At 51.4% G+C, this 18402-nt stretch overlaps 1 protein-coding gene across 3 annotated transcripts; it reads right to left on the minus strand.

Annotated features, from left to right (window-relative positions):
* Positions 1-870: 870 nt before the first annotated feature.
* On the minus strand, positions 871-17422 carry ZDHHC18 (zDHHC palmitoyltransferase 18). Of its 3 annotated transcripts, XM_085304973.1 has the most exons (9): positions 17242-17422; positions 13545-13694; positions 11955-12092; positions 11370-11418; positions 10639-10741; positions 9033-9142; positions 7354-7453; positions 4134-4226; positions 871-944 (listed from the first exon to the last, which is right to left on the minus strand). In XM_085304973.1, the coding sequence occupies exons 2-8, from the start codon at positions 13687-13689 to the stop codon at positions 4185-4187; spliced, it is 687 nt and encodes a 228-aa protein (XP_085161099.1). In that variant the 5' UTR covers positions 13690-13694; positions 17242-17422; the 3' UTR covers positions 871-944; positions 4134-4184. The 3 variants fall into 3 exon arrangements, with proteins under 3 accessions (XP_085161099.1, XP_085161098.1, XP_085161100.1); XM_085304972.1 differs by lacking the exons at positions 871-944; positions 4134-4226 and adding an exon at positions 4671-7120 and having other exon boundaries at positions 17242-17421; XM_085304974.1 differs by lacking the exons at positions 871-944; positions 4134-4226 and having other exon boundaries at positions 7029-7453; positions 17242-17421.
* Positions 17423-18402: the final 980 nt, after the last annotated feature.

Genomic DNA, 18402 nt, shown 5'->3' on the forward strand with positions numbered 1-18402 from the left:
GCCCGGGCCCGAGCCGTGCCGCGGGGAGGAGCTCCGCGGCGCTGGTAAAGCACAGAGCAGCGTGCGCTCACGTACAGTAAATAGGAGAAACTTTTATTTTTTTGTTACAAAAGTAAAAGGCAAAAATAGATCGCAAATCCTGCCGGAGTCTAAGCTTTGCTGATGGGGCGAGTCCAGCCGTGCTGCGGCCGGAGGGCCCAGCCTCGCCGCGTCCTTCCAGGACCGCCGACTGCGTAGCGCGGAAAGGGGAGAGGCGGCGCCGAGCCGGGCCGCTGCGGGGCTCGTACCCCTTTGCCCTAAAACCAGAGCCGCGCTGGGACGAAACAGAAAACACAGAGCTCGGCGGGAAGCGTTTCGAAGGGTGAACTCTTCTACACGCGCTAGCGACCGTCAGGGAGGAGCCCCGCGGGTGCACGGCCGCGCCAAAGCGGCTCGGAGACGGGCTCCCCCGAGGCCAGGAGCTGCCCTGGCCGTGGACACGCTCGCGCGAAGCTGCTGGTCTTGAAGGCCCGCTCGAATATTGCCTGGCATCTTCCAGGAGCTGCTGGCGGGGAGACGCCTTCACCGCAGCGTAAGGCCGGTTACAGGAGCCGCCTTCGGCCTCGGCGCGGTTGCACGAGTCTCTCCGGTCGCGGGCGGCGGCGGGAGCCGCAGTTATTGCGCTCGGGAGGGAGGGGTGACTGTATGGCTTTAAGCTTGGCACCGGGCGGGGGCGGCTGCCTTGGCCCCTGCCGCGGCGGCCGCGAGGGCTTTTCCTCGTGCGCGGCAGCGTGGGCCCCTCTCCGGCGGCGGGAGGCAGGCAGCGCGCGGCCCGGCCGAGCGGAGGCACACGTGGTGGTAATGGCCGACGTCCGGGATTGTCCGTGGCGTCTCGGCTTCCCTTGGCGCGCTCCAAGAGAGGCAGAGGGCTGCAGTYGCAAGAGCTCTTCAGTGCCCTGAACATACTGCATTGCCCACGGCGCACGGGAGAGGAGGGAGAGAGAGGGGGGGTCAGTGCCAGAAGTACTGCAAGGAGAAGCAGGTAGCGGGAAGCAGAGCAARGAGGCTCATCCAGGCCGGCTAGAGGAGAGAACAGCACGGGATCGAACACGCGTCGTCTTAGCGGTAGAGAGGTTTGACAGCGGTTTATCCTACAGCTAACCCGGGCCGGGACGGATCGGGCGCGTGAGACTCGTCCCAAAAGACCAAGAGGCAAGGTGTTAGTGCCCAGCACATCGTGCGGCGGGATTCGGCCCCGCTGTGCACAACAGGAGGAGGCACCAGCAAAAAGGGCCGGAGACCTGCCTGGGTGAGCAAGGGGCTCTTGGCCAAATTCAGACAGAGGAAGAAAATACACGGGATGTGGAAGAGGGGACAGGCTACCTGGGAGGATTATAGGCATGCAGTCAGGGTATGTAGAGATGCRACAAGGAAGGCTGAAGCCCAKTTGGAATTGGGTCTGGCAAGGGATGTCAAGGACAACAGGAAGGGCTTCTTCAAATACAACAGCAGCAGGAGGAGGACTAGGGAAAATGTGGGTCCGATACTGAATGGGGCGGGGGCCCTGGTGACAAGGGATACAGAGAAGGCAGAATTGCTGAATGCCTTCTGTGCTTCAGTCTGCACTGCTAAGGGCAGCCCCCAGGAATCCCAGAGCGTGGACATGAGGGAGAAAGTCTGGAGAAGGGAAGACTTTCCTTCGGTTGAGGAGGAAAGGATTAGAGACCTTCTGGGCAGGCTAGACATCCACAAACCCATGGGTTAAGATGGGATGCACCCATGGGTACTGAGGGAGCTGGCGGATGTTGTTGCCAGGCCGCTCTCCATCATCTTTGAAAAGTCATGGAGAACTGGAGAGGTGCCTGAGGTGCTGAAGAAARCCAGTGTCACTCCAGTCTTCAAGGAGGAGGACCCAAGCAACTACAGGCTGGTCAGCCTCACCTCCATCCCTGGAAAGGTGATGGAACAGCTCCTTCTGGATGTCATCTCCAGACATACGGAGGAAAAGAAGGTGATCAGATGTAGCCAGCAGGGATTCACCAAGGGGAAATCCTGCTTAACCAATCTGATAGCCTTCCATGATGGAATGACTGGCTGGGTAGATGAGGGGAGAGCAGTGGAGGTTGTGTACCTTGGCTTCAACAAGGCTTTTGTCATTGTCTCCCATAACATCCTCCTAGAAAAGCTCAGGAAGTGTGGGTTAGACGAGTGGACAGTGAGGTGGACTGAGAACTGGCTGAGAGGCAGAGCTCAGAGGGTTGCCATCAGTGGCGCAGAGTCTAGTTGGAGGCCTGTGGCTAGTTGTGTCCCCCAGGGCTCAGTATTGGGTCCCATCCTGTTCAACTTCTTCATCCATGACCTGGATGAGGGGAYRGAGTGCCTCCTCAGCAAGTTTGCTGAAATTACCAAGCTGGGAGGAGTGGCTGAYMCACCTGAGGGCTRYGCTGCCATTCAGAGAGACCTGGCCAGGCTGGAGAATTGGGCAGAGAGGAACCTCACGAGGTTCAACAAGGGCAAGTGCAGAGTCCTGCACCTGGGGAGGAATAACCCTAGGCACCAGTACAGGCTGGGGGCTGCCCTGCTGGAGAGCAGCTCTGCAGAGAAGGACCTGGGAGTGCTGGTGGACAAGTTGACCATGAGCCAGCAATGTGCCCTGTGTCCAGTTCTGCGGTCCCCAGTACGAGAGAGACAGAGCTACTGGAGAGAGTCCAGCGTAGGGCTATGAGGATGATCAGAGGGCTGGAGCACCTGCCCTGCGAGGAACGGCTGCGAGAGCTGGGCCTGCTCAGCCTGGGGAAGAGAAGGCTGAGGGGGATCTGATCAATGTGTCTAAGTACCTGAAGGGAGGGTGTCGGGGGACGGGGACAAACTCTTTYCAGTTGTCCCGTGTGACAGGACAAGAGGCAATGGGCAGAAACTGAAGCACAGGAAGTTCCGCCTGAACGTGAGGGGGGATTTCTTCCCTGGACCAGGTTGCCCAGAGAGGCTGTGGAGTCTCCTTCTCTGGAGATCTTCAAGGCCTGCCTGGATGCAACCCTGTCTAACATGCGCTAGGTGACCCCGCTGAGCCGGGAGGTTGGACTAGATGATCTCCAGAGGTCCCTGCCAACCTTACTGATTCTGTGATTCTATGAACTTCCTCCGCGCGGACACAACCTCTGGACAGCCTGGGGGTGACTGCTGCCTCGGTGCACGTGCCGCAGATGCTGCCTGCCTACAAGGCACTGCRGGATGTGGCAGCTCCGCACAGGAGCTGGCGCCGAGGTCCAGAAATCCAACCTGCTCTGCAGACCACGCTGGGACGGCAGCGATGAGATACGAGCAGGGAGGAAGGTCTGTCTCTGCTGACTGGGAGAGCGGCTCCGGCAGCCCGGTTCTAGCCCGGTGAGCTCGCGGCGTGTTGCACGGATGGAGGGAGAAGGCAGGGATGCAAGCACGGGAGGCAAGGGGGGCATCCAGAGCCCCCAGCGCCAGGCACAGGATCGCAGTAACGCTAATTCACAGCGTGCTTCAAAAAGAACTTACCTTCATTKTGGGCACACGGAAGGACAAACCTCGGGTTAGAGAACAAAACTGAGGCGCAAGGGGAAGGAGGGATGGGACGGACCGAACCACAAAGCGCAGCAGTGGTGGAGCTGGGAGTAGAAAACTGTTCCAGGCTCCCAGTCCTCTGTTCGGGCCGCAGCTCGCTGTAAACACCAAATCTCTGCATCAGTTGGGGGCTCCCCGCAACCCCAGCAGCACCGCAGCTCGACCGAGAACAAACCGCGGCCGCAGCCCAGCCAACAAGCGCCTGCCRCTCTGGGCTCGGCAAACCCGCGGCCCCGAGCGCCGCGGCTTCCTCCAAACACCACCACGCACGCCACCTCAACGCACACGAGCCCGTCGGCTCCGTCCCTCRGCAGGCCCCAGCGCAAAGCTGCGAGAGACCTTCCCTTTCTCCTCTCCGAGGCCGCCGGCAACCCTCCTAGCGCGCAGCCCTGCACCGGGACRGCGAGCGGGGCTCACCGCCTCCCGCGACAGTGGGATGTCGGCACACACAGATGTCTACACAACTGGTAGGTGATGGACTCTGTGGACAGAGCTGGTCATGCAGCGGAGATGAGATGGGTCACTGGAGTGGATGATGGGGAGGAGAAAAAGCACTTCCTTACCAGCTAGCCCTCAGAAAGCAGTGCAACCATCCAAGGAGGGGGTAAATTCCATCAGGCTGTGCAGGAAATGGCAAAGTCCTGGCAGGCATCCTCCTGGAGAAGACACCAGAGATTATGCACCTCAGCATTTGCCAGTGGAGACACAGCGCGCTGGGTTAGACAGGGAGACTCCAGTCCTGGCACAGCTCTGGACCGAGCGAACATGAGAGATGGGTGGGAAAAGGATGCTCAGCTGCTGGCTTCTGTAAGAYGGTGCAATCACAGCTGTGTCAACTCCAGCAGCTGCAGGATAGCTACGGGCCAGAGAAAAGCTCTCGGCTCTAGTAAGAGCCAGGGCACCACAAATTGCTGCTGGGCTTTGCTGCTACATGTCCTCTGTGGCCCCATCCTGCATGAAGTTATAAGAGCTTCCAGGAGAAGTCTGAGACTAACAAACAATCCAACTTCCACCTGACAGTGAAATATTAAAAACAGACACCTGCCCCCTCACATCTTAAAGGAATAAAAAAAAATAAATAAAATAAAAAAATCAAGCAATTAACTCTTTAAAAATATAATTTTATTATGYCGAGTAACAAAAGAAACCGGTTTAAATAAAAGCAGGAAGGTGTCTGGCCCCCGATAGCACCCCCACGCACTGCCCTCCCCAGCCTCGGGCAGTCTCAGCTCCTCGCTCCCGGAGCACCAGCCCCTCTCCACGCAAGCTTGGCTCTCCTGCCCTATCCCCAAGCCTGCCGCTAGAAGGTAGCATYGAGGCTCCTTGAAGACAAACCCCTCTGGAAGCATCAGGGCAGGAGAAGCAGGGACATTAGGGCATAGTAGCCAGCTCACTTCCTCTCCAGATGCCACACTGGCTTTTACGCTGTCACACTAAGGTGGCCTGGCCGGTGAACGGGGGCCGGAGATGGCACAAAGCTCGGGGGCCAGCTGGGCCCGGCTGGCAGAGCAGCACCGGGAGCTTCACGGAGCTGCCCCGGGCAGCGAGGGCCATCTGCCGGGATCCGGGAGAAGTTCAGCAGCTGCCACACTCTCACCTTGCCTTCTTGGCAAGAAGCAGGCCAAAGAGGCTCCAGGGCGGCAAAGCCACCCGGAGGTACCTGCACAGAGAGCGCAGGATCGCAGCACACAGCTAAGCAACGGCTGGTGGAAACCCTCCGACTTTGGAGTGGCCACCGGGAGTAAACCRGGTGGGTGTCAGCGTATCCCGCGCGAGTCGCCCTGCCCTCTCGCGGCGACGGGAAGCTGTCAGGCTGCAGCTCTCGCTCTTCGCAGAGGGAACGTTTGAGCTAGGGGTCACAGCAAACAAACACCACGATCTCCACGCAGGAAGCCAGAAACATAAGGCAAGAGGAACCTTTCCAAGGTGCGAGAAGCAAAACATTAATCCACTCTTAAAGGAAAAGCAGCCCAGGAATTTGCTTTTCCACATCCCATGCCCAGAGAGGTAARGGAAGAAGGCAAAGGGGCTCTTTTGATGTTAGGGCTGAGGATGTCTGTAACATCCCACAACTGACAACCAAACTGGGTTGACAACGAGTGCCAGTGTTTGGGAGGGAGCTCTGAGAACTGAGCTCAAGGCTGCTGCCCTGCGGTCCCCCCCCAGCACACCCCGAAGCAGCACCAAAAACCTCGCTCCCCTCCGCCTGCGCTAGCAGGGGCAGCTCCCTGCGGCCCACGGGCTGGCTCCGTCACTCACGGTGCGTAAAGCACAACGCTGGCCAATTCAGTGGGGACAGGCCACCCCCACAGATGTGCTGACTCTACCTGAGGTTGAAATCTATGCGTGCGACCCACGGAAACCTAACCAGTTAGCTTGACACAAAACACGGCAAGTCTCTGCCCTGGTGCTAACATGCACAGCACTATCTACACCGAATATAAAATGTTCTACATAGAAAAAAAAATCTACAAAATGTGCAAAAATATCCAGCAGCTTTTAATAACGCAATTCAAGTATTGCTAACAAGGTCTGTGACTCCTCTACGCACACTCCAGTGTTAGTAACCTGCAGAGTTGGCTGCCCAGCCCAGCTCTCCCGGCTGCCTCTGCAGGCACGAGGGCTGCTCAGGACATGCTGAGACACGTGCAGGAATCGTTCCTGCGGTGCTGTGGACAGTCCTGCTCTAGTCTGTTGGCCAGAAACCCAAACCAAGAGCACAACGTGAGGTTATCAGAGACCAGCACCCACTCACTGCTTCCTCTGTGTAACTCCAGCTAGGAAGGACGTGACCCTCAAAATTCACCTACTCTTCTATTGCCTTTAAGTGTCCTACAGACAGGATGCAGCCAGGCTTTCCTGGCAAGCTGAGATCAAATCCTACAACCGTCCCTTTCCAAGCAGCATCTCACCATGAGAGCTGCAGAACACTGCACGTTTTTCCTTTTCCCCAGGAAGACGAGGTTCTTCCTAACTTGTGTCCTTGCTGCAAAACACGCTCTTACTGGCTGAAAGAGCCAAAACACTCAGAGCTCTTTAGTACTCCTCAGCGACCAGACAGTAAACAGAATCAATTGACAGCTGGGACATCTAGCCAGCTTCCACATCTGCTGGGAACCAGGGAGCCCTCCCAGGAAAACAGCCACAATTTATCAAGGCACAGCAGCTTCCAGGAAAAAAAAAAAAAAAAAAGAAAGAAAGGAAAAAAGCTGCTCCTGCAGCAGGCTGAGTATCCAACCATTAAGAGATAAAACCCCTCCACATTGGCACAGAGGAGGCGGCAGCATTCATGGAGATATCAGAAATACCAGGCAACTTCCACCTCTGTCAGTCCAAAAGATGAGGCTTGACAGTACAGCTCAGAGCGTGAACTGCTGCCAGTGTCCACCTCCCCTCCTTGGCCCACCTCGTTACTCCTTGCAGTAAACACAGCGACTCTCTGGAGCAGAGGTCAGAGGTCTGGTAGCTCTCCAGACCTATTTGCTTCCCAGGTACAGTGAGGATCCCCTGCTTTCTGCTCGAGTCTGAGGTTCTTGCACRCTGTTACGCTCTATCAGTCGAAAGTCGAAGGTCCACATCACAGTGAGACAAATAAACAAAAATAATAAATAAATAAAAAAAAAGGCAATGTATGGCTCGACTGAGTCTTTGGCAGCTCTGCATCACAGGGCTGTCCCGCCTGAGGCCAAGGAGATGGTAAGAGGGGAAGGTATTGGCTGGAGTTAGGTGCAGGCACAACAGGCACTGGGCTATGTCACAGCACCACTAGGGAATGCCTCCTACCATGCTGGTGTCGGTTTTGGCTCCAAAGGAGGGGATTTCATTTTTAGGACTGGACGGGGTCCCGACCTCTGGCTGAATAAATCCTCTTCTGTCTATCAAACTGGAAAACAAGAGGGAGAGTGTAAAGGGAGAGGAGTTACAACTCTCACAGAATAAAGGCTATAAGCTACACAGTAGCTAAATCAACCAGTTTCTACAGAAAGAGATACCTGGCACAAAACAGGGCATTTAAAGCTTGGACAAGGGGAAGAAAGGGTAAGTCTGGTAGTGAAAATTCCCTTCCCCTAGTCTCATGAGAGCTGCCAAGTGAAGAAGCAGAAAACATGCTGCAGTCAGTACAGCATCTTGGTTTGCTCAGCCACCCCAAGCAATTGCCCCCATCCTAGCACTGAGTTTTAAAGCAGAAGATCTTGATCCATTCAGTGTCAAGCATATGTGCTCAGAAGCTGCTGTCTCAGCTGGCCTAGGCAGCTAAATCAACTCTGTCCACAAAATCAGGATCCTCCTGACATCTAGACACCCCCAGCGCAAGGATGGGAGCTCACATGCCACAGCCGTTCAGAAATGGGTCTCCTTGTGGGAGCTGCTAACCAAAGCATCAGCAGGAGCGGTATGGACAACACAGCTTCCTGTCTTTTAGGCAAACCACAAACATATCACTCAAGCCACCACAGTCTTTAGTCAGTAAAAGCTCTGGGTCACCACAAACCCAAATGGGAACTGGGGAAGGGACTTTACAACAGGAAAACAACATAAATGAGAAAAGGCTTGGAGTAAAATGCAACTCTCCTGCCACACAGCTCAGCTCTCTCAGTCTGCAGATGTATCATTACCAAAAGGCAACAGTGGCATTTCAGCACCTTGGGACCAGTCAGAAGGTTAGGGGTACTTCAGAGAGCAGGGCAGGACACAAAAAGAGAACACATCGACTCTAGCTATGTGACCTTACTTGAAACCTTAAACACCTTCCCTGCTGTCACATTACACTGAGTTGGCACCTCTGGGATGCTCTGTGTAAATCCAGATCGGATCCCAAACAAAACATTGTCTCAAGGAGACCTGTGTGCCCTAGACAGACTAAGAGCTCCCAAGTCAGAGTGCAGGTCCTCAACCTGCACCTCAACCAGCAGCCAAGTGCTAGAGGACTCCAGTCTAACTCTGCCCAATTGCACCCTCTTGTGACAAAGCAGTGATAATTCCACACCGGTGACTGGACTGAAGGAAACGCAGCCTGGAGCTGCCCATGCTCCAGGCCCAAAGTTTTATTTCACTACACTTGGAGGGAACTGCCTGCCTTTGCCTCTGTTTTAATAGTTGTTCTGGTTAACTCACAGGTAAGAGAAATTGGTAGGATGCTATAAAGCAGTTCAGGCAATCTGAATGTTGCTTAAACACCTGCCTGGTGCAGATCCCTGCTGACTACTTGCCAAGAGTTACAGCCTGATGCTCAATTCTTGCAGTACAGGAATTAAATCTACTTTTATGTTTCTCCAGTCTTTCTCTGCAGAGACCAGGAAACTGCTTCCTCTTCTTCATGGATGAGGGATGTTCAGCATCATGGGAGTAGATGTGTTTGGCTGACACAATCTCTTGTGAATCATAATAAACCTGTGCTTTCTGGGGCCCCTCTCACAGAGCAGGATGCACTTCCTAATATAGTAGAGGTCAAAAGCTCTTACCTGGGATGGAATGGTCCACACAGCACTGCACAGCAGTTTGTGAGGATACTTTTATGGCTGTAAGGATTAGCAAACTCTGAGCCTCTCTTATTTGACCAGGATCCTTTGATCTGAAAGGAAAAAAAATATGTTCAAATTAAGATGGGAAAGATGCGATACGAGACAGTTACATGATAACAGAGTCAGTTCAAATCCTTGCTCAGAAGGCAAAAAGCTTCTGGCTTGCTCCTCCTCTTTGCTTTAGAAAGGAGGACAGCTACAGAAAGGCAGCCAGAGGAGACAGCAATATGTTCTCCTGCCTTTGCCAAGGTTCGACCCCATGACTACATAGCTCCGAAGCTGTGCCCTCCTCAAGCTTCATGGAAACTTACTTGTTAGTGTCACTGCCTTCAACTCCAGCCTCTTTTTCCCTCATTTTCTACCAGGCTGAAAGCTCACCAGAGCAGAGCTTCTAGCTAATGGTACCTCCTGTGCTCCTCAGGCTAAACAAACAGCAAGGGGATTCCCAGGCCATTCCACTAACACAAGGAAACAATGTCATCTGCCCACACCCTGAGCAGCTGTCACTGGGACTGATTTTGAAACCCCAGTCAAGTCAACCATAGGCACACAAGAGTGGGCAGATGCTATACCCGGCCTCAAGCCACTGGCTGAAGCGAACCATTTACTACCACATTTCCTCTTCTTGTTTTTACTTCCTCTCCCCAGGTGCAGCCCAAGTCTGGCAATGCGGGCAATGCAATGAGAGAAGCAATGGGCCGTATGCTCTGGACTCAGTGCCTCTGTGCTCTCAGCACCAGGATGCAACCTTCATAGTGTTCCATAGTTTTGCCAATACCTCTAAACACAACAGAGGAGGAGGGAAAAAACGCAGACATTTCTTCTGTAGCGATGTAAGCAAGCATTACAGGTATTTGTGACTAGAAGGACAAATTTTGATTCCTTCCAAGGATCAGATAGATCCTGCTTTTCCATGCAATCTGCCTTGCCATACAATCTCATTTGGCTCTCTGAGTCTGCACGCATCACAGTCTTTAGAGTAAATATCTTTAGAAGATGTCTGTACATTATTTGCCTATTACACTTGAGGAACTGACGGAGACAAAGGGACTTGCCCAGGGTCTCACAGGAAATCTGTGGTTACACAGAATGCTGAATTAAGATCACCCATGTCCCAAGCTAAAACCCAAATCTCAGGGGGTAGTTGTCTTTTTTAAATCTCAGAACTCCAAATTTTAAACAAGGCCGCATATCGGCCAGGGGGAAAAAAAAAAAAAAAAGCGTGCAACCTTTCGAACATCTCAGCTAGTTATTTCCTAGCCTGACACTGCCAAGTAACATCTGCTGCCCTCCCAACATGATGCCCTGCTGCTGTTGYGCGCTGTTTTCTCCCCACTCAGCTATCTGCCTTAGGCACAGGATATTTGCTTTGCTATGAATTACTATAGGCAATGCAAACAGAATGCTTTACTCAACACACCGCACCAAGGCACCCAGTCGAGGACTCCTTGAAAACCCCACCTTACTCAGAACATAGCAGGGCTGGCAGCCCCACTTGCACMTTTCAGGGCCTGCTCCGTGAAAAGACAAGCATCTAGGTACTCACATCTTCGTTCGTTGTCAAGTTGGAGGCAACTAAATAAGTGTGAAAACCTGAGAGGCCCAAAATAGACCAGACTGAGAAAAAACAAATCACCAGCTCCAGTACAGTGAGAAAAGTCAAGGAAATCTCAGGGAACAAAATCTTCTTGCAGGGAGAGGCAAAGGGCTGTTTTGGGAGGTACTCATGGTGAAGACCACAGGTCCTGGGCCTTGTAAGCACCCTGGCTTCTGAGGGTTTGGCCAAGAAGCCCACACAACACAGGTACAAGCCCACCTCTCCTTTTAGGGAAAAGACTCCCCCACTCCCAACAAGTGGAGAGTATTTCAGCTATGAAGGCAGGTAAGCTGCTACCTTCCCAGTCCCTGTGCTGATCTGAGGGCATTCACCAAGGCACAGTCTACTCTAGCCATTCCCCTTTCCACATAATCTTGCAAGCTGCAAAACAATTCTGCTACCAAGCCTTAGTCCCTGCCTTAATGAGCAGAGAAATGATATTCCAGCTGTGGCAGTGACCTAAATACGGAATTAAAAGTCCTACTTGTTTGGTGCTGGTATCAGTCTACAAATGGAGAGATGCCTGCCTGCCCCAACCAGGTAGCTAGGAGCCTAAATTAGGTTTTGGAAAGTACATGAGGGTGCCCCTTGAAAGAACTTATTGCACTTCCATGTTACACTACTAGTGTTGCTGCATCAGAGCTTGGCCGTCTGAGCTACTCATAGCATTAGAAGGATATCTTGCAGGTGTTGTCTTCAGAGTGGTGAGGAATCCATCTCTCTGAGAGCCTGCAAAGCAAAAACGGGACAAGGAACTACCTTCAATCAGGCAGTCTTGCATCTCCTGCTCCACTCCCGAGTACACAGCCACCCCCCTGCAGGTCAGACGATCTGCCTGGCTGCGCATGAAATATATGCGGTCTGTAACTTTGCAGAAACGTCAGTAARCAGACAGAGCTCCACGGGGTTCAGGGCTGACAGGCAAGCCGTTTTCCCTGTGAGATCCAGGGTACATGTGCCCAAAGCCCTCCAGCCCACTGCTGCCTTAGCACGACACACAACTCATCTGCTCTGTGGGGAACAACCTAGTCACCAAGTGTCACGATTTCTCTGCAGTAAGGTGCAGGGTGGATCCAAGGTTCCCTGCAGTCTGAGGCCCAGTTTATTCGGGCAATGCTGCATTCATGCTCGTATTAAATCAGCAAAGACCAGACCCTTCCCCTACTCTGTCCACTAAGAACAGTGATCTCGTGCTGCAGTAGGGCCTCAAGTCGCTTATCGCCAGGAGCGTAGTGCTCAACGCTACTAGTATCCGCAGTACTTACGCAGAGTGAGGTGGGTGACAACACAAGCAAAGATGAAGGCTGTCAGGAAGGAGAGGGAGAGGATGAAGGCATAGAAGTAGCGATAGTTGCGCTTCCCCACACAGTTGCCCACCCAGGGGCAGTGGTGATCAAACCTCTCTGAAACAAAAGGAACATTGTGAGGACTGCTGTCACCTTGCACACAGCATCAGAGCAAACTCTGCCGAACCTCCGCAAATCCAGGGGCTGCAAACTGAGTTTCCACCCGCCACCCTTTAAGGTCAGAACTTCTTAGCAGCAGTACATTAGCACAAAGTTTCAGCAAAGCGCTACAGCCTGCTCGCATGCCCTTTTATAACACTAAAGGCCAAACCGTTCCTCTCTCCAAACCCTGCGTAAGTACTAACCTTGTGACCAGTAACATCTACCATTACTAAAACCGAAAGAAGGGAAAATGCAGATGTTTTTCCACTCTCTGGCAGTAGTGGGTGTGTGCACTCAGCGCTGCTGCTCCCCTTCTGTGCATCGGTCCCCCCCCCTTCTTCCGAGCAGAAAATAATTTTCAAAGTTGTGAAGTTACGCCTCTAAAACCACACAAACTGCCTGGGAACCCAGAGCAGGTGCAATACATCTGGAAACAAGCCTAGCTGTCTTCTAATGAAAGGGTTGTATTTAAAACTAACAGAACTGCTGTAACCGTAGCACAGGGGCGACTAATGCAAGTAAAACTCAACAAAGTAGGAACATGTCTGTTCCTCCAGAAGGCTCCCCTCTGCATGCTATCCCAGCCACGGCTGCTTTCCAGTGAGTCATTCTAGAGCAAGGAGGAGTCACAACTATCCTCAAACACATGGCACCCAGCAACTCTCAGACTTTCCTTTACCCGAGTCTTTGGGTCCTGCAACACTCTCAGGTCAGTCGTTCCGTTCGTTCTTCAAGCTGCCCTTGCAGACAGCGTACTGCACAGCCTCCGGTTGCGTGCGGCGCACAACCAGGAGCCTACCCATGAGGAGCCTACTCTCTGGACATGCTGTTCAAACAAACGCCACCCTCCTGACARTTCAAGTTGCTGTTGCATGGCCAGATTGAGTGGGGAACCTCATGTCATCCTCACACTTCTTGCCCTGCTCATCCCCCTGCACTTGCCTAGGGCCTGGYTGTGTGGAGCTACCAGAGGCTTTTCTTCACATCTTCATTCTCTCCTGTTCCTCCTGTCCCACCAGAACCTGAGGGCAYAGCAGGAGGACACAGAAGGGCTAAATCAGAATCTATGCTGGCTGGGGGGCAGCCCTGCCTACAGCCAGGTCGCAGACAGGGAGCCCGTAGCACTGTTCCACCACTCTGCCTCTGGGGAAGGCTTTAATCACACCTCATGATACAGTCCTCCCAGAACCACAGAAAGAGAAGGCACAGAGAACTGGACGTGGTGTCCCCCAGCCCCAAACCACTGCACTGGCGTTGCTCTCATTTTAAACAGGAACAAGAAAGACTACTTAGTACTTCGCTTCACAGTCCCTTAAAGGAGCAAAACCAATCTGCCCGGGAATCTAACACACTCGCCCGCCCCTCTCCCACAAGGGATGTCCGCACATTTCCAGCCTCTGGACTTACCGACACAGTTGTCGCAGACACTGCAGTGAGAGGTTCGAGGAGGGCGGAACATTTTGCAGGTGTAGCAGTACTTTAGTTTCACCACGTACTTGTTTATGACCACTTCCATCGTGCGGGCTGGCGGGCGATAGGTAGAGGTACCCATGCTATCTGCAAGGGGAAGGAGGGACAGTCAAACCGGGGCAGGTGAAATCTTACCTAGCACATGTCCCAGCCAAAGCCCCCAAGCCAAGCGGCTTCCTGGCAGAATAAGGGATGGCACGTGCTCGCCTACTCTCATCACTTTAATGCTAAAGCTGAGAGGCAGCTCAGCCTACGGGATTTGTTTCAGAGTGGGCAGCCAGGAACTCCAGTCAGCTCCTTAGAGCACTGTTTACGTTCTCTTTGCTGTGTGTTCAGTGGAAATGCTGCTGGGATGCCAAGAGGAAATAATATCTGCCCAACACTTTGAAAACATAAAACAATATATAAATAGCAAGCATAAAAGCAGCAGGGTCAACGTGCCCAGTAACACCAACTCATCTCTACACGTCTAACAGATCACAGCAAAAGCAGGCACATGATCTGTTAACGCACACGCGGCTCCTCCTCTACTGTATGCACAGCATCAAAGTTACAGAAGTCAGGGAACCGTCACGTTAGGGTAACCTCAGCAAAAGCATCCTCAGCCACTGCCAGAGCACAGCTCTCCAACCTGCAGCTGAAGCCAGCAGCACAGCCGTGCTCAAGAGACTCATTTTCAYGATAGAAGGGAAGGAGGGCAGACAGGTCTCAAGTGCTCCAGACAGATTTCACTGAAATTTGACACATGTGTATTAATAGCACAAGGGGAACTTCTCTCTCTTGGYTGAAATTGAAGATTTTTTAAGGACACTACAAGTTGCATTTGGCTGTGCTAGTATYTGACTATTAATTTGGGACTGACAGCTGCAGTCTCTTTCTCTGATCAGCAACAGTGAGAGCTGGGAAACCTCTGTATCATGTTTGCAATTTTGGGGGTCATTTCATAACTCATCTAGCTCACTCTTAAAAGAACCTTCCCAACTTTGATGAAATGTTTGAAAACAGAGATCTACCAGTGAGTGGGCTAAGATGAAAATGAATGGATTATATTAACAGTAACAGCTGGCACAACTGGCAGCTTCTGCARCCAGCTACCAGCTTTACGCACTTTTAAATAGAAACATGGGTAACCGCYCTGAGGATATTTTAAAACTAGCTGTATGGGTAGACCCAGAATTATTGCCCTGCAACCATTTTCAGCAGGGACAGATTCAACTCGTCTCACATTAGCTTGCTAAGGCATCTGTTATAAAGGACGACATCAAAGCAGTCCACAGATCCTGACTGCATACACTTTCTTGGCTACCATAAAGACAGTCTGACAGAGTTTTTAGACAGGGACAGATATTAGCAATCTGTTAGAAACCGTTAATAAATGAGACCTTGAGGTGCAGCAGGCTAAAGAGCAAATCATAACCTTAAAAAAACCCATTCATTTCTAAATTAATTATCCTAAGTCCTAGCCACCAATATTTTGCAGGAAAACTTATGGGGTAAGATCCCTCCTAGTTTGGACAACATTCAAAGTAATTAACTCCGTGTAAGAAAAGGGCATAGGCACAGGCACTCTCACTCTCTACCCTCTCTTTCAGCAAAACAGAGAAGCAGAACAGCTAGCCAGCCCTTTCAGCACCAAGCCTGCAAGTCTGTCCTCAGGATCAGGCTCTTTTTTTGAGAGGCACAAACAGGGTGTGGGTGGTTAACAGCAGCAGCAGTTGCTGAGTTAAGTCTTTTGCTGTCACCACTTCACCTGTCCCAGWGTGTCCTTCAGGAAGGATGGGATTTGCAAAGAGTTTCAGAGAAGTCAAGATGAGCCCAAATGAAATTCCGTGACAGCCAGAAGCACAGAAAAGGCTACTTGAAACTCCAGGCAAAATCTGTTCCATGCACATATGCGTCAACTTCATGGTATTGGTCAGTACTATGCAAAACTACAGACAAGCAAAAATGCYCCTGGAACAGGACACCTACTCTCTCCAGTTGAGCTTTGGTGCCTTCACCTGGAGACCTATTTAGCACTGGTATAACTGCATTCACACAAACAGAATGAAATATGTATAGAAAAGCAAGGATGTRGGGGCTAAACACAGCATACAGCCTTTTTCCTTATAAGGTTTAAGCTTTTGAGCTCAATCCTCACTGTCTGCAGCCCAGCATAAGTAGAGATTTGTTGTGGTTTACCAGAAGCAGCTCTGAAATCCACTAAAACCAGCAGGAGTCTCCATGAGGGGTGGTGCACTTGCAGTTAACACACAGATTACATGCCCAGTCCCTTCTCACAGAAGTCTTCAGAAAAAATCCCAGCGTCAGTCATCTCCCCCCTCCACTCCAGGCACATCAGCCAGGAACCTGGCAGGGTGCTTTAAGGCTACAAATCCACGGTCCCTTTACTTCACCATTTCTCCCATAAAGTCAGTCCTGCTCTCTGCTCCCCTGCTTCATCRTTCTGCCACCTTCCCTGTGCTGACAGTAGCAAGAAACACCACGTCAGTGTTTGTCCAGGCAAATCCCTGCTCCTGCTCACTGGGTGACTGCCCAAACACCAATGCAAGGCAGTAGCAAGAACAGTCAAAGACAAGATTACTCATTCAGCAGTAGACTACATTCAAAATAGATTCAGCTGACTGCAGAACCATTCTSAGGGTAGAAATGGTCTTTTTTTCAGCACTAGTTGAGTTTAGCTGCAACTGTCTCATTAAAACAGAAAAAGAAGGCTTCATTTCTGCATGTTTTTCGACAGACTTCTCTGATCCAGAAAGCTAACTCAAGGATCCTGTTTGTCACCTGCTGGCCATGGGAACTTCTCCCTTCAAATTCCAGAAGATGGAGGAATAGCAACAAAAGGCCAAGCATGAATGTTTTTTATCTTCCAGGCATGCTTCTGGTTTCAGCAGCTTTAAAAATATTACTTAGTTAATCCTCATCAGCTTTCCTTCTTATCAGGGTCTCTATATTACAGCCATGTTACATGGTGAAAATAGAAAATATGTTGCAGTAGCAATGAATTGGTTCTTCCAGGAGGGAAAAAAGGAAAGAAAAAACAAGTTTTGCAGCCTGGACTAGAATCTAGAATTCAGAGAAAATTCCGTGGAATTCAGATCATCACAAATCCCAGCCCCAGATCTGAATCAATGCTCAGATCATGAAAACACTGTCGCTGCTTAAAAGCACGGCACAGAGTGATTATGACGGAAGACTCTACTTCTCCAGTTGCTGGTAAACAGACTCGACCGGTATGAACATTTAGGGCACTGATACTGCCAGTTCCCCATCATCTGAACTCTGCATGAGGCTACAGCCCAGTCAAGTCTCAGTCCTGAGGACAAGAATAGATACAGCCTCCAATCCCTTGCACASGGCTTTGCCTGGGAAAGTGATGGGATTAAACAGAAAAGGAAACCACCACTGCTTCTCTGCAGATCCCCTTCTTAAGGGGCAGCCTGCTGTGCTACRGGAGCTTGTCACACCTCTCTCACCAGGGCTCCTAAGACACTGCAGAGCCTCCTGATCTAATGCTCTGGCCCCTTTTGTCCTGAGATGACCGCTAAGGCACCAAGACTCGCTGAGCCTGAAATGCACACACACACACACACATGCACTGAAGCAAACACCAGAGAAGGAACAGAGGTCTTACCGATTCGCTTTTCCAGGTCTGCAGCTTCACTTGGGGTGGCTCGAGGCAGGATACCTGGATCTCTGAAGCTTGTCTGGAGCAGACAACTGATGACAAAGAAGAAGAGGACAGCTGCAATGATGGGGATGGCCAGGGTCAGATGACTTGCAAGGAAGGGGCAGCTGTTAAAAAAGAAAGAAAGAAAGAAAGAAAGATCATTACAGACCATCCATACAGCACTTGCTATCAGCTATCACACTAAATATTATAAATTACTGTGGCATAGTGGACTAAAACACTGCTGCTTTGCAGAGACCTCCGGAACAGTAATTACCCAGATAGCACCCTGCAGCTCTGGAGTTGCACTGAGAAGATAGGGTCTTTGAAGCAAAGACAGCAATGTGAGCTCCTATATACAGCTTCTTGGTCTTTCTGAAGTGTCAGAACAGTGTTTCTAAAACCTGCCAGCTATTTCAAAGCCTGGTCATCTTCTACAACAGTAGCATCAAGCATATATGAAAAATGCCCTAAGCTAACAAGATCAAAATTGCCATGAATGCRATCCCACTTGGTCCAACACATGAAGCTGAAAGGGAAATTGGCTTTGGTTCAACACAGCTTTGCTGTCTCTGGATGACTTGTGTGTGCCCTTCATAGTGCTCCAGATGTTTGAGCAGGGACGCATTTCAGAACTGAAACTGCTGCGACAAGCCAGCATGCATCTAAACATACGATGCCYGTTCCTGGGCTCCTACAGGTAATGGCAGGACCTGAGGCCGTTCTCCTGTACGCAGGGACCAGAACAATTGCAGACTGCCGCAGGGCAGCTCAGTTCCTCGCAGAACAACATGCTAAGACCTCCGATAAACACAATTCTTCACATAACGCAGTGCTGGAGCCCCCCCCCTCAATTCCTCGCTCTGCAAAGGGATTTGCTATTATAAGAAACTGATAAATAACCCGGACTTGAGCACAGACATGCAAGTCGTTGAAGCCCCAATGGCCATGGGCGGTACTAAGTCTCAATAACATTAGGAGGGCAGTTCAAAAGGATTAAGCAACTTTTGTTTCAACTCCCAAGCTCAGCTGTTCAGAACAAAGCAGCCATCAAACAACAAAACCCCTCTGGCTTGAGACCAGCTCTACTGCCCAAAACCCCTCAATCCGCTCTGAGATCAAGGC

The sequence above is a fragment of the Rhea americana genome, unplaced genomic scaffold (assembly GCF_003343005.1).
Source record: "Rhea americana isolate MKP2758 unplaced genomic scaffold, rheAme1 scaffold_215, whole genome shotgun sequence".
In the NCBI taxonomy this organism is placed as follows: domain Eukaryota; kingdom Metazoa; phylum Chordata; class Aves; order Rheiformes; family Rheidae; genus Rhea; species Rhea americana.